The 16,889-nt window shown below is 49.2% G+C and overlaps 1 protein-coding gene across 2 annotated transcripts in view; it reads left to right on the forward strand.

The window, feature by feature from the left end:
* The window catches only part of LOC112222689 (nuclear receptor subfamily 4, group A, member 3), a gene marked incomplete at its 5' end in the record, with an annotated part of 25,865 nt that extends 10,555 nt beyond the window's left edge, over positions 1 to 15,310 (forward strand). Inside the window, 6 exon segments of one of the 2 annotated variants that reach the window (XM_042306767.1) lie at positions 2,466 to 2,595; positions 4,576 to 4,739; positions 5,161 to 5,360; positions 10,252 to 10,430; positions 11,510 to 11,550; positions 13,260 to 13,415. In XM_042306767.1, the coding sequence (XP_042162701.1) occupies positions 2,466 to 2,595; positions 4,576 to 4,739; positions 5,161 to 5,360; positions 10,252 to 10,430; positions 11,510 to 11,550; positions 13,260 to 13,277 (732 nt within the window). 2 annotated transcript variants of the gene reach the window in all.
* Between the last annotated feature and the right edge of the window lie 1,579 nt (positions 15,311 to 16,889).

Genomic DNA, 16,889 nt, shown 5'->3' on the forward strand with positions numbered 1-16,889 from the left:
TATTCATAATGTAGAACCATAATGTAGAATCATAATGTATATTCATAATGTAGAACCATAATGTAGAATCATAATGTAGAACAATAATGTAGGATCATAATGTGAATCACTAAGGTAGAATCATAATATTGAATCATAATGGCACCTATCATTCACTCAAGTGTCGATTGGTCAGGTATCTAACATATTCCGGAATTATTATGACATGATAATGACATGCTCATGAATTTCCACTGCATGGGTGATGACTTTGGTACGATGAGTTACCTGTGTTTAACTCCATCAGTCCATATCAAATGTCATATATCCAATCTACTGACTCGCGCACGCACACACACACACACACACACACACACGCACACACGCACACACACACACACACGCACGCATGCACGCACACACGCACGCACGCACACACACACATACGCGCACGCACACACACACACAGGCACGCACACACACACACACACACACACACACACACACGCACGCACGCACACGCACACACACACACACACACACACACACACACACACACACACACACACAGACAGACAAACTCTCTGACAAGACTCCTTTTCAGATCTCTAACGTCCAGTTCACAGATTAGTCTCTGGAGTCCTTAAAGTAATTGTTCCACCCTAAATTAACATCTTAAAGGAACAGTTCACTCCTAAATCAATATTTTAAAGAGATGGGTCACCCCAAAATCAATGTTTTAAAGAGATGGGTCACCCTAAAATCAATGTTTTAAAGAGATGGGTCACCCCAAAATCAATGCCTCTTTTGTATACCTTCAAAGTGGTCAAACCTGCCTCTGACGTGTACACTGAAAATAACAACATTACTTAAGTAGAATATTCAAATGATTGCAATCGAACAATTCTACACTTCCATGAATTCACAATATGTAAATCATATCATGATGGAGATTTCTTTAATTACTAAGAGGCATATTTAATAATAAAGCTTACATGAACAGAATAATATATGTTATTATTAAACAGGCAGTGGTCCCTTATAAATCATGTATTTGATGTTGTCCAGCCATCGTGCTTCAGCCTCAGACAGCTGTTATTAAGTGTATCATCGTGTTTAACTTAAAGCCTAAAAGGATGCAATTCTCTTCAACCACATTAGCCTCAATAATGACCATAACCAACTTATCCCTGCATGCATGGGTCATTGACCGTTTAAGAGAGATGAGAGCGAGACATCGGAGCAACCAGAGGAGCCATGACAACCCCTCTCCTCCCGCGCGCCCTCCATTACGCCACGGTTCCGGCCTCGCGCCGGAGCATATGGAATAATTGGTGTGTTATTGGTCTCCCGGGGGACCAGGCATGTGTGGCGCGAGGGGTTCCTAATTGGATTGATTTGTTTTGATGTGTTTTAGAGGCGCTGAAGGAGGTGAGGGACCCTATAGAGCCGGCCCATCTCAGACAGTTACACAGAGACTTACATCTTCAGGAACCAAAGGGTTCCATTATTTACCTCTAATAAAAGGATCCTTTAAAGCAGTTTGTTGGTCTCAGTTTAACCTGGTGTGCGCTCCCTGACACTATGAACTGGTTAACCAGACCAGTCAGTGTCACCAAATAGGAGACTGAAATGTAACGACTGCAAATATAAAGATTTGCATTGATTAAATGACTCTGTCATTACTGTGTATGCAGATGGTGAAGTTGTTTATTTTAGCTCTTTAATTGCTGTGTGTTTTACCACCAACATGCACACAGCCAGACTGTCCGTGGGCAGCTCTCCCAGTGTCTCAGCAGGATCAGAGCAGGCACAGTAAGCTACCCTACTGATCAGACTCGCTCCATTAGCCTGGCACGTGCATGGGGATAGATGGACAACTCAATAAACTGTCATAATAATATCGTTCTCCTCTGTGCAGGGAGCGCGCAGGGCCGTCTCTGATTTCATTTTAATAAGGTCAGTAATAATGGCTCGAGCCAGCCGAGGAGAAAACAGCTCCCGAGGGGCCCATTGAGAGGCGTGACGCGCGAGGCCCCGGAGGTGCCACTAGAGCTGACCCGCCAGCTTCACAAACAATCTGATCACGCGGCTCCGCGGCCGCCGTCCTCTGTCTCGCGGGACCCGTCTCGGCACGCCACGCGCTCATGCCTATTGTCATCCCCCTCGCGCTAATAAAATTGTCCCTCCTGCAGGCGAGGCATGTCGGGAAATTAATTTTATCTAATTATCCTGATGTCACCGCCGTCTTTCAGCACGTAATTAAAATGTGACCTGCGAGCTTCCTCCTCTGTTCTCCACCGGAGAGAAAAAAACACAAACTGAATTAAATAAATCAAGTGTTTGGTGGCTGATTGTGTCCCTTCTTCCTGTCCGTGGTGGCTGATCCAGACACACACACACAGACACACACACACACACTTTCTCCCTCTCTCTCTCTCTCTCTCTCACACACACTCACTTGTTCTGTGTATGTGTCCCCACAGCGTACGGTGCAGAAGAATGCCAAGTATGTGTGCCTGGCCAGTAAGAACTGTCCGGTGGACAAACGGAGACGCAACCGCTGCCAGTACTGCCGCTTCCAGAAGTGCCTCAGTGTCGGCATGGTGAAGGAGGGTAGGAACACACTCACACACGAACTCACGAACTCTATAGAACACATCTTTTAATAAGGTAAATCTGACCCCTGGTCTCCATGGTGATGGTGTGTATCTCTAATGATGGTGTGATTGGCCGGTAATGGTCTGGCCTATACAGCAGTCACACAGGTGCACACGCCCAATGCACACATTTTGCTTTGGTAAGACAAGGACTTAAGTTGTGAAAATCAGACAGACTGGCATCTCCTACTGATTCTAGGACCCACACAATCCGTGGGTCCCTCAGGAGTCCTGATTTAATGTCACCCTCTAACTCTCCCACAGTAACTCTCCCACAGTAACTCTCCCACAGTAACTCTCACACGGTAACTCTCCCACGGTAACTCTCACACGGTAACTCTCACACGGTAACTCTCCCACGGTAACTCTCACACGGTAACTCTCACACGGTAACTCTCCCACGGTAACTCTCCCACGGTAACTCTCACACGGTAACTCTCCCACGGTAACTCTCCCACGGTAACTCTCCCACGGTAACTCTCCCACGGTAACTCTCCCACGGTAACTCTCACACGGTAACTCTCCCACGGTAACTCTCCCACGGTAACTCTCACACGGTAACTCTCCCACGGTAACTCTCCCACGGTAACTCTCCCACGGTAACTCTCGCACGGTAACTCTCGCACGGTAACTCTCGCACGGTAACTCTCACACGGTAACTCTCCCACGGTATCTCTCCCACGGTATCTCTCACACGGTAACTCTCACACGGTAACTCTCACACGGTAACTCTCACACGGTAACTCTCCCACGGTAACTCTCCCACGGTAACTCTCACACGGTAACTCTCACACGGTAACTCTCCCACGGTAACTCTCGCACGGTAACTCTCCCACGGTAACTCTCGCACGGTAACTCTCGCACGGTAACTCTCGCACGGTAACTCTCACACGGTAACTCTCCCACGGTATCTCTCGCACGGTAACTCTCGCACGGTAACTCTCGCACGGTAACTCTCCCACGGTAACTCTCCCACGGTAACTCTCCCACGGTAACTCTCCCACGGTAACTCTCACACGGTAACTCTCGCACGGTAACTCTCACACGGTAACTCTCCCACGGTAACTCTCACACGGTAACTCTCCCACGGTATCTCTCGCACGGTAACTCTCACATGGTAACTCTCGCACGGTAACTCTCACACGGTAACTCTCCCACGGTAACTCTCACACGGTAACTCTCCCACGGTAACTCTCACACGGTAACTCTCACACGGTAACTCTCCCACGGTAACTCTCACACGGTAACTCTCCCACAGTAACTCTCCCACAGTAACTCTCCCACTGTAACTCTCCCACGGTAACTCTCCCACGGTAACTCTCACACGGTAACTCTCCCACGGTAACTCTCACACGGTAACTCTCCCACGGTAACTCTCACATGGTAACTCTCCCACGGTAACTCTCCCACGGTAACTCTCACACGGTAACTCTCACACGGTAACTCTCCCACGGTAACTCTCACACGGTAACTCTCCCACGGTAACTCTCCCACGGTAACTCTCACACAGTAACTCTCACACGGTAACTCTCACACAGCTCCACTGCCCTCTGCTGGCCAGTAACAATGGGAATGGTGGAACAGTGGGAAGGATGGGCCTGGGATTTTCATCTTTCATCAGTAGTTTACCAAAATGAGCCATACCTGCTATCCTCACCCTTTTTCTCCCTCTAATGTGGTACTGGTCTCTCTCCTGTCTGAAATCTGATCTCTATCTCTCCTGTCTGAAATCTGATCTCTCTCTCTCCTGTCTGAGATCCGATCTCTCTCTCTCTCCTGTCTGAAATCTGATCTCTCTCTCTCTCCTGTCTGAAATCTGCTCTCTCTCTCTCTCTCTCTCTCTCTCTCTCTCTCTCTCTCTCTCTCTCGTGTCTGAAATCTGATCTCTCTCTCCTGTCTGAAATCTGATCTGTATCTCTATATGGTCTCTCCTCAGTGGTGCGTACAGACAACCTGAAGGGCCGTAGAGGTCGTCTGCCCTCCAAACCAAAGAGCCCGCTGCAGGCGGAGTCCTCGCCTCCCTCGCCTCCCCTCAGCCTGCTCTCTGCTCTGCTCAGGGCCTACTCACACTGCACTCCCAGGGAACTGGACTACAGCCAGGTGGGCTACCTCTGTCTCTCTGTCTCTATCTCTTTCTCTCTCTCTCTCTCTATGTCTCTGTGTCTCTGCCTCTCTCTCTGTGTCTCTGTCTTTCTGTCTCTCTCGGTCTCTCTTTCTGTCTCTCTGTCTCTATCCCTGTCTCTCTCTTTCTGTCTCTCTCTGTCTCTCTCTTTTTGTCTTTCTGTCTCTCTGTCTCTGTCTCTCTGTCTCTCTGTCTCTCCGTGTCTCTCTCTATTTGTCTCTTTCTCTCTCTCTCTCTGTGTCTCTGTCTCTGTCTCTGTCTCTGTCTCTCCGTGTCTCTCTCTCTGTCTCTCTCTCTCTCTCTCTCTGTCTCTCTGTCTCTCTCTCTCTCATTCTCGCCAACCCAACCTTTGATCTCTAACTCACAACATTCCTTCCCCTCTCACTTTCTGTACGATAGTTCAGTGCAGCAGAAGCCCCCTCCTCCTCCTCTGACACCCAGTACATACAGCTCTTCTATAGGCTGCTCACCATCTCTATGGAGACCACGCGTTGCTGGGCCGACCGGCTACCCGGCTTCAATGAGCTTCACGGCGATGACCAAAACCTTCTCATAGACTCCGCCTTCCTGGAGCTCTTCGTCCTGCGATTGGCCCACAGGTAAGAGGGGAGGAGTGACACACACCTGTCCTTGCCTATACCTACCTGGCCACACCCACCTGGCCACATCTACCTGGCCACACCTACCTGGCCACACCTACCTGGCCTTGCCTACACCTACCTGGCCACATCTACCTGGCCACACCTACATGGCCTTGCCTACACCCACCCGGCCACAACTACTTGGCCACACCTACCTGGCCACACCTACCTTGCCTTGCCTCCCCTACCTGGCCACACTTACCTGGCCACATCTACCTGGCCACACCTACCTGGCCTTGCCTACACCCACCCGGCCACAACTACTTGGCCACACCTACCTGGCCACACCTACCTGGCCTTGCCTACACCTACCTGGCCTTGCCTACACCTACCTGGCCACACCTACCTGGCCACACCTACCTGGCCACACCTACCTGGTCACACCTACCTGGCCTTGCCTACACCTACCTGGCCACACCTACCTGGCCACATCTACCTGGCCTTGCCTACACCTACCTGGCCACACCTACCTGGCCTTGCCTACACCTACCTGGCCACATCTACCTGGCCACATCTACCTGGCCTTGCCTACACCTACCTGGCCACACCTACCTGGCCACACCTACCTGGCCTTGCCTACACCTACCTGGCCACATCTACCTGGCCTTGCCTACACCTACCTGGCCACACCTACCTGGCCACATCTACCTGGCCTTGCCTACACCTACCTGGCCACACCTACCTGGCCACATCTACCTGGCCTTGCCTACACCTACCTGGCCACACCTACCTGGCCACATCTACCTGGCCTTGCCACACCTACCTGGCCACACCTACCTGGCCACATCTACCTGGCCACATCTACCTGGCCACATCTACCTGGCCTTGCCTACACCTACCTGGCCAAACCTACCTGGCCACACCTACCTGGCCACATCTACCTGGCAGCACCTACCTGGCCACACCCACCTGGCCTTGCCTACACCTACCTGGCCACACCTACCTGGCCACATCTACCTGGCCACACCTACCTGGCCTTGCCTACACCTACCTGGCCACACCTACCTGGCCACATCTACCTGGCCACATCTACCTGGCCACATCTACCTGGCCTTGCCTACACCTACCTGGCCACATCTACCTGGCCACATCTACCTGGCCTTGCCTACATCTACCTGGCCACACCTACCTGGCCACATCTACCTGGCCACATCTACCTGGCCACATCTACCTGGCCTTGCCTACACCTACCTGGCCACACCTACCTGGCCACATCTACCTGGCCTTGCCTACATCTACCTGGCCACACCTACCTGGCCACATCTACCTGGCCTTGCCTACACCTACCTGGCCACATCTACCTGGCCACACCTACCTGGCCTTGCCTACACCTACCTGGCCACACCTACCTGGCCACATCTACCTGGCCTTGCCTACACCTACCTGGCCACACCTACCTGGCCACACCTACCTGGCCTTGCCTACATCTACCTGGCCACACCTACCTGGCCTTGCCTACACCTACCTGGCCACACCTACCTGGCCTTGCCTACATCTACCTGGCCACACCTACCTGGCCTTGCCTACACCTACCTGGCCACACCTACCTGGCCACATCTACCTGGCCACATCTACCTGGCCACATCTACCTGGCCACACCTACCTGGCCTTGCCTACACCTACCTGGCCACATCTACCTGGCCACACCTACCTGGCCACATCTACCTGGCCACACCTACCTGGCCACATCTACCTGGCCACATCTACCTGGCCTTGTCCCTAGCTGTGTTTTCTTTTCTTAATGAATGGAGATCATCATGACGGACACACGGTTCCGATCCCTTGAGTCTGACGTACAGAAGTTGGTGTGTGTGTGTGTGTGTGTGTGTAGGCATGTGAGTGTTTATAGAGGGATGAACCAGTCATTTATTGACAGAGCTGAGTCAACTTTAAAGCTGACGTCATGTTTCTACTTCAGAACATTCTATAAGTCTTCAGTTTGTCTAAACTGTAACGGCCAAACTTCAGCTCCTGTGTGTGTGTGTGTGTGTGTGTGTGTGCGTCTGTGTGTGTCTGTGTGTGCGTTTGTGGATACCTACAGTGCCATTGTGAGCACCCCAGCCTGTCTGTACCACAGCGTTACTATGGGTTACTGTACTGACCCCTAGAGTATGTGGTTGGCTAAATTTATGGGATGGCAAAGGGAGGGGTACAAGCTCATCCTTTTGTCTAAGTAGTTGTCTGGGACAGAACACACACACACACACACACACACATACACACACACACTGACATACTCACACTCACTGCTTTTAGCATGTGTATGTTACTTCTACTAAACTCTACACAATTAGAAAGTGTGCAGCACAGCCCTATCCCCAGCCTGGCCTCCAGGTGCATGGTGGGTAGGGGGTGGGTGGTGGCGTCTCAGCCCCACCAGGGGGGCACCAGCCTGGGCCTCTGACTCACTCTGGACTAGTGATTCAGAGAGGCCTCCATCACACACACACACCAGCAACCAAACATCATGCAGTCACCTCCCACTGCACAGGAACGTCACACACGGTGGTTTCAGTACTCTTTCTTTCACTCATTGCAGAGCGTGAGAGTGAGGGAGACACACACACACACACTCACTATGATTGCAGTTGTGACCCTACTATGGCCCTGTGGTAAACCAAGATGCCTCCGGCCCCAAATGTATGTGTTACCATGCACGAGTGTGTTTTTTGTGTGTGAAAGAGTGTGTGTGTGTGTGTGTGTGTGTGTGTGTGTGTGTGTGTGTGTGTGTGTGTGTGTGTGTGTGTGTGTGTGTGTGTGTAGGGTATATTTGCGCTGGTCCTGCTGGTGTTGCCGTAATCACTCTGTTTTTTAAACTGGTAGTCACATGGTTATTGGGTGATCTCTGTGGTGACGGTTGTAGTCAGGGGAGAGAGGAATGTGTGGCAGACATCCAGGAGTGAGCAATGGTGTGTGTGTGTGTGTGTGTGTGTGTGTGTTTGTCTGCTGTGTCTCTCTTCCATCTCTCTACTTTGGTCCCTCTCCAGACCCATCCCTCATTCCTCTTCTCTAGTGCCCCCTACTAACCTCTCCATCCATCCAACCTCTCTCCCTCTCATTTCTCTCTTGTTCCCCCTCTTCTCTCTCCTCTCTCCTCTCTCCTCTCTCCTCTCTCCTCTCCGCTACTCTTGGGATCCCCACTTGGTACTGACTGGCAAGTGCTGAGAGTGTGTGCCTATTTGTGAGTGAGTATGTCTGTGTGTGTGTGTTTGTTTGTGTCTGTGAGTGAGTGGGTGTGGGTGGATGCATTCATGTGTTTTTATGAGTGTGTGTGTGTGTGTGTGTGTGTAGATGAGGTTGGAGTTCTCTTAAACTGTAATGAGGATAATTAGACACACAGTATTTCATCTCTCTCATAACTGCTAACCAGCACAGCTAATGTTTGTACAGACCTCATATGAGGCTACACACAACCCCTCTCTCTCTCTCTCTCTCTCTCTCTCTCCTCACTCTCTCTCTCCCTACTCTCTCTCTCTCTCTCTCTCTCTCTCTCTCGCCCTCCTCTCTCTCCATCTCTCTTCCTCTCGCTCTCTCTTCTCCCTCCCACCCTCCCTCCCTCTCTCTCTCTCTCCTTCCCTCTATCCCTCCTTTTCCCTTCCCTCTCTCCATCTCTCGCCCTCATCCTCCTCATCTCTCTCCCTGTCTTTCGCTCTCTCTCTCTCTCTCTCTCTCTCTCTCTCTCTCTCCATCTCTCTCCCTCATCCTCCTCATCTCCCTGTCTCTCTCTCTCTCTCTCTCTCTCTCTCTCTCTCTCTCTCTTTCTCTCCCTCATCCTCCTCATCTCCCTCTCTCTCTCTCCATCTCACTCCCTCATCCTCCTCATCTCCCTGCCTGTCTCTCCCTGTCTGTCTCTCGCTCTCTCTCTCTCTCTCTCCATCTCTCTCCCTCATCCTCCCCATCTCCCTGTCTCTCTCTCTCCATCTCTCTCTCTCTCTCTCCATCTCTCTCCCTCATCCTCCTCATCTCCCTGTCTCTCTCTCTCTCTCTCTCTCTCTCTCTCTCTCTCTCTCTCTCTCTTTCTCTCCCTCATCCTCCTCATCTCTCTCTCTCTCTCTCTCCATCTCACTCCCTCATCCTCCTCATCTCCCTGCCTGTCTCTCCCTGTCTGTCTCTCGCTCTCTCTCTCTCCATCTCTCTCCCTCATCCTCCTCTATATCTCTCTATAGTGAGAGGGGAGTAGGGTGACCGTGTGTGTAAACGATGGTTAAATGCATCTGAGAAAAGCTTTTCAGACCAGATCTGTGTTTCCACTGTGTACCACAGCCTAACCCCTTCTCCCCCCTCCACACACACACACGAACACACACACACACATGCATGCACACACACACACACAGCCCTCTGCTCTAACCCTTCACCTTCCCCCAAACCGCTGCACAGAAACACAGGAATGCTTTAAAACGTTCTAATTTGGAAAACACAACTTTAATCAGCTGCATGCCTGCGTTTGATGTGTGTGTATGTGTGTGTGTGTGTGTGTGTGTGTGTGTGTGTGTGTGTGTGTGTGTGTGTGTGTGTGTGTGTGTGTGTGTGTGCTGCCACTGTTTCTCATTTGTAGTTATTGTAATTGTTTCCTTGCTCAGTGTTTTAGACCGGGGCACTGAAAGCCAATAGGAAAGCTCCTAAGAGACATATGATTCCCACCACACACTCAGGGCACAGAGATCAACACACTGTGTGTTCGATATTTATACTACACTGTCTACTAATACTCTCTCCTAACTCTCTTCTCTCTCTCTCTACTCTCTCCTTTCTCTCTCCTCTATCTCATCCCTCTCCTCTCTCTCTACTCCCTCACTTTTCTCTTTCACTCTCTCTTCTCTCTCTTTCTCCTCCCTCTTTCTGTCAGGTCTTTGTTGTCGGAGGATAAGCTGGTGTTCTGTAATGGCCTGGTGCTGAGCAGGTTCCAGTGTCTGAGAGGTTTTGGAGAGTGGCTGGACTCCATCAGAGACTTCTCCTCTCATCTACAGAGTCTCAACCTGGACACATCCGCCTTCTCCTGCCTGGCTGCCCTGGTGCTGCTCACAGGTAACACACCCACCCATGCGCACACACAAACACACACACATACACACACAGGTAATACACACACAATCCTTTGTTTGTAGGCTTTAGGTCAAGCCTTGTCACTCAGTGTTGTCACGGCAATCAGGTTACATTTTTGTAGTGTAAGATTTTTGGGCCATTAAAAATTATATTTTCCCTAGCCGCTAACCCTTACCCTAACACTTAACCTAACCCTTACCCTAACCCTAACCCTTACCCTAACCCTTACCCTAACCCTTACCCTAACCCTAACCCTTACCCTAACCCTTACCCTAACCCTTACCCTAACACTTAACCTAACCCTAACCTTAACCTAACCCTTACCCTAACCCTAACCCTTACCCTAACCCTTACCCTAACCCTTACCCTAACCCTTACCCTAACCCTTACCCTAACCCTTAACCTAACCCTAACCTTAACCTAACCCTTACCCTAACCCTAACCCTTACCCTAACCCTTAACCTAACCCTAACCCTTACCCTAACCCTTAACCTAACCCTAACCTTAACCTAACCCTTACCCTAACCCTAACCCTTACCCTTACCCTAACCCTTACCCTAACCCTTAACCTAACCCTAACCCTTACCCTAACCCTTAACCTAACCTTAACCTAACCCTTAACCTAACCCTTACCCTTACCCTAACCCTTAACCTAACCCTTAACCTAACCCTTATCCTTACCCTAACCCTAACCCTTAACCTAACCTTAACCTAACCCTAACCTTAACCTAACCCTTACCCTAACCCTAACCCTTACCCTAACCCTTACCCTAACCCTTAACCTAACCCTTACCCTAACCCTTAACCTAACCCTAACCCTTACCCTAACCCTTAACCTAACCCTTAACCTAACCCTTACCCTTACCCTAACCCTTATCCTAACCCTTAACCTAACCCTTATCCTTACCCTAACCCTAACCCTTAACCTAACCTTAACCTAACCCTAACCTTAACCCCAAAACCGTAAACCTAACCCATAAGCTTAAAATAGCATTTGGATAAATTCAGGACCTGAAAATTCCTGACTTTTCAAAAAAGTTATTGTTTTCCTACCTTCTCAGGACATTCAGGTGAAATGTTAGGACATTGGGGTCCCGATAATGTAAGAAAACAAGTGCACACACACACAAACACCCTAACACACACTCCCTAATACCCTAACACACACATTAGCACACACACACTTAAACACACCTCGGTCCGGAAGGTACACCTGATCTCCGGCAGCACCTGCTGCACCTGTCTGACACCTGGTCCCTTAATCAGAGCATGAGTGTGAACCACGTAGGAGCATCACTGATTCCTTCGTGTGTGTGTGTGTGTTCTGCTGAATGCCTCTTGCACAGAGAACAGAATACACTATCTGACTCTACCCCCCACACACTTCAACAGACAGTGAGCAAAGAGCTGAGAGCAGACAGGGGAGAGCAGAGGGTCATTCAACAAAGAGAAACATTTTATCTCACTATTTTATTTACCCTCGTTGAACTATTTTTTACCTAACATGTTACTTAGCAGGTAGCCTGGGGTGGCAGGTAGCCTAGTGGTTAGAGCGTTGGACTAGTAACCGAAAGGTTGTTAAATCAAACCCCCAAGCTGACAAGGTACAAATCTGTCATTCTGCCCCTGAACAGGCAGTTAACCCACTGTTCCTAGGCCGTCATTGTAAATAAAAATTTGTTCTTAACTGACTTGCCTGGTTAAATTTAATAAAAATACTCTGAGATTTCAAATTCTACTACACCCCTTTCCCCCACACACAGTCCCATCCCTGTCCCCCACCCTCTCCTCTCCTCTCTGGGGGAGCACTTAACTCTGTGCCGGATCGACCGGGTCACCGTGGAGCTCGGCTCTGGAATGGTGTCCGCACGGCTCTCAGTGGCACTCTGCCACCTCCACACAGCACACAGGACACTGCTACTGTAGAGCTGCTAGAACCATCGACCGCGGCAGAGTGGCCTCTGCAGAAAGACAGCCATCGATCCCTCCCTCCCCAGGAACTCAGTTAGAGAGAGAAAGAATGGATTCAGAGAAGAATGAGAGGGTATAGAGGTGAGGGAGAGAGCATGAGGTCTGAAAGCTGTCTCTCTCAGTGAGAGGTGAAAAGGACCTCGGCAGTGACTGCAGCACCAAACACACAGCGCACAAAAGAGTCCAACAACACAGACAGTAGGCGTCTCACACTGAGGCTAGCATTCTACACACACACTCACACAGTACACACACTCTTTCTGACACATACTGACTCAAACTACGTGTGTGTGTGACTGTCTGGACACCCTGTTCTCTACAGAATGAGTTAGTGTCACATTAAGGCTGGTCGGGTTGCTAAGGGCAGTGAGTGTGTGTGTGTCTAATCTCATTTGGCTGCTCACAGGAGCGAATAATCTGCTAATTGTTGAGCACTGGCTACTTGTGTTGATGTCAACCTCTTAGAGCAGGCGAGTGTGTTTATGTGAGAGTGTGTGTGTGTGTGTGTGTGTGTGTGTGTGTTTATATGTAAATCGTCACAGGACTCGGGTGGGGGGTATGTTAGGTTAGTGTGTGTATTGATCTGCAGTGAGAGACACAGACAGGGTGTGTATGTCTCGGAGGTTTAGAGCCTGTTTAAGGTTTAAGGCTGCGGTAACATAATAACAACAAGATCCACAGGACCTAATGAGATGGAATTGAATGGAAAACAAGATGGAGTTTGTGCTTCGAGCTGGTAGCTCTCTGAGCAAGTGGAGGAGCACTGTGTGCATGTGTGTCCTGTATCTCTCTTTGTGTATCTGTTTAGTGTGTAACCCGTCTTTCCCTCTGTCTCCACAGAGCAGGTCCCAGGACTGAAGGACAGTAAGCGCGTTGAGGAGCTGCAGAACAAGGTGGTCTGTTGCCTTAGAGACCACCTGGGCTTTGGCCCCTCCTCCTCCTCCTCCTCCAAGGCCACGCCCCCTCTAAGTCGTGTGCTGGGTGTTAGGGCGGAGCTCCGCTCCCAGAGGACCCAGGGTCTGCAGAGGATCTTCTACCTGAAGCTGGAGGACCTAGTCCCACCCCCACCTCTGATTGACAGGTTCCTAGACACTCTGCCCTACTGATGCTGCCTGGGCTGATTATGCCCACACATACGTGTCACATCCTGTTTAAGACCCCCCACCCCCCCCCAGAGCACCACGCAGCCACGCTCAGAGGAGCGAGACTCGCTGAGCTACGCTGAGAGACAGCCAATTAAATTGCTTTTCACTCATTAAGGACAACCAATCAAAAAAATGCTTTTCACGCCATAAAGACAATTATTCATATGCTTACCACTTTCTATCTGGACCGTTTTTCTCGTGTGATGGGAGGATGTGACAAAAAAATGAAAGGGACATTTCTCTGTCCTGTTTTAGTCTGGTTATGCCTGACGGAGGAAAATAAGACCCAGGCCTTTGTTCTGGACTGGTTTGGCCTGCTTCAGTCTGGTTCGGTTCTGTCTGAAGTTCATAGCAGTCTGTCCTAGGGGGAGGGGAAGGCAGTCTGTGTGAGTAGCTGTGTGACGCTCTGATGATGTCCCAGGGAAACAGAAGCTGCGTTTGTTTTGTGTTCCCCCTGCGAAATTGGAGGAAGGAGACATTTAAATTAAAAAAAGGTATCGTCAGTCAAGACGACGTACAGCGTGAGTGACCCAGCAATCTGTCTGTGTGTGTGTGAGCTTAGTCACACAACAGAAGGCATTAAAACAGAAGATCTATATAAAACACCCAACACACACAGTGAAGTGACTGCTGTTTGGCTCTGTTGTCCAAGTGCAATTTCTTTAGTGCTATCTTTTTTTTTAACGCAACAGCTAGAGATGGAAAGGTTTCATTTCAAACTCTAAATGATTCTAATACTAAGACTGGCCATGTACTGCCAGTCTGTCAGTAGCTCCGGGAGAAAGACAGATTGGTGAGGAGGTACTGAGCACTAACCATTGATGACTCAGTCTCTCAGACTTGAACTGGCTGTAGTAGATTTAAGAATGAACTCTTAGGATTATTGGAGGAAAGAATGCAAGCAGCACTTACACCCTCAGAGGGTGACAAGCACAGACACGCACCCACCCTGCTCCCCGAGAGAGGGGGCGAAGAGGCAGAGAGGAGAACAGGAGAGGAGGAAAGGGGGGCTGGGAGTAGAAGGGTGCTCGATGGATGACTGTAAGGGGCCTGGGAGAGGTTGAAACATTCCGCAGTCATGCTCTTTTTCTATGTTTGTAATATGGAGGCTGTGAGAGATTGGAGGACAGTGTTACTGTCTATGTGTTTCTGTGTAGGAGTACAGGAGCATATGCATGGTGTGTTATAAGCTGTTATAAGCTCTTATGAAGCTGTTATGACAGCCTGGCCTGGTTTGTGTGTCAGACTGCGCCTGTGTGTGTGTGTGTGTGGTCCCCCCCCCCACCTGGCCATCCACCATTACACATCACAGACTCACTCACAGGCATCCGTTTTGAAAGAAGGAAAAAATACAATTCTATAGATATATAAATATATATATATACAAAACTAATATTTTGAAGTGTTTTTAGCTTTTTCAAATATTGTGGTACAAGTTGTGCATTGTTTTTTTTGAAGAAGAGAAATTAAAAGAAGTAAAAAAAAGTTGTTTTCTATTTCCCTCTGACTGGAGTTTTTGTTCATCACTTTGACATCATGAAGTAGACCTGGTTGTTCTGACTGACTGGTTATTCTGACTGACTGAGTCTGCTGATCCTATCATCATTATCATCGTCATCGTCATCATCATCATCATCACTCACAGTACCATGAATTAATGTTATATCAGGACAATGAGGGAAACCAGAGGATTCACTGCAAGGAATTGATCCTGCACGCATTTCTAAATAAATGAAATAAAAATCACTGAATAAGTGTGATATGTGGAATGAAGTGTGTGTGTGTGTGTCTGAGTGTCTGAACGCGTGTGTGTGTGTCTGAGCGTGTGTGTGTTTGAGTGTGTGTATGTGTGTCTGAGTGTGTGTGGTTGTGTCCGAGTGTCTGAGCGTGCACTTGTGTGTGTGTGTGTGTGTGTGTGTGTCTAAGCGTGTGTGTGGTGACGGTTGGTTCCTCTTGACAGGTCAGGGGATCTCCTCTCTCTAGGGACCTTTCAGGCTCTCACACGGAGGAGAGGAGAATTAGTAGGGAAATGGAGGGATGGGGAGTAGATGGGGAGTAGAGGAGGATGGAGGGTTCATGTAAGCGTGAGGACCAGATCAGCCTCCACCCTCGCTAAACATGATCGATCGCCATGGTGACATTTCACAGCACACCGTCTATACTGTCACTGCCATCACTCGTACACACACACACACACACACACACACACACATTGATCCAGGTGTTAAACCATTTAGAACATCGCCCATGCCTGACCACGTGGTCTGTGTGTGTGTGTTCAGAACACTCTAACATCTTGTCCCTCTGTCATAGAGAATGATGTCCCTGTGTCCAGTAAGCTGTCAGGTGAAAGGCCCGGGACACTGTGTACAGAGACGGTGTGTGTGTGTTCAGAACACTCTAACATCTTGTCCCTCTGTCATAGAGAATGATGTCCCTGTGTCCAGTAAGCTGTCAGGTGAAAGGCCCGGCACACTGTGTACAGAGACGGTGTGTGTGTGTTCATTCTCCTCTGACACAGGTAGTGACAGCGTTGAGTGACGAGTAACATAACACCAACACACATAGAGAGCAGAGAGCTCAACGACAGAAGTGAAAGACAGGGACACACACACACACACAAACGCAGAAGGAGCTGTCAGTCTCTGCCAGCCGATCGATCAGCGCTGACAGATAGCAGATACCCCCAGAGTCTTAATTAGAGCTCCCATTAGAACACACACACACACAGCTCACTCTCTCACACACACACGCACACACACACACACACACACACACACACACACACACAGACACACACACACACACACACACACACACACACACACACACACACACACACACACACACACACACACACACACACACACACACATACTTTAAGCAGGTGGTATCCCACTGTTTGCATTTATTTATTATCAGAGATGGAGGCAGAATAGTCCTTTGAGATGTATTATCGCCTTTTTTTTAAAGGGGATCCTGAAAACAGTTATTGCAAACACATTACAAGGTTGTGTGTGAACGCAGCAGCCATCAAACCAACAACAAAACAGTACAACATGGTAAATATTATATATATATATATATATATATATATAAAAGTGTTATTTGTTTATAGAAAATGAAGGGAGGAAGTCCTGCTGGAATACCACAGTAGAATGTTGTAGGTAGAAGGTGCTCTTTGGTAAAGGGCTAAAATGGTCATAAACACTAAAAGGACCAAGTCACTCTTCATAGAATTACTTTAAAATGACTTTATTTTAGTTATGTCATGTTCAATTGAACAAACCGTTTAAAACTAGGACGCCGAAACGCTTCAGAGTTT

This window comes from Oncorhynchus tshawytscha, linkage group LG03 (assembly GCF_018296145.1).
Source record: "Oncorhynchus tshawytscha isolate Ot180627B linkage group LG03, Otsh_v2.0, whole genome shotgun sequence".
In the NCBI taxonomy this organism is placed as follows: domain Eukaryota; kingdom Metazoa; phylum Chordata; class Actinopteri; order Salmoniformes; family Salmonidae; genus Oncorhynchus; species Oncorhynchus tshawytscha.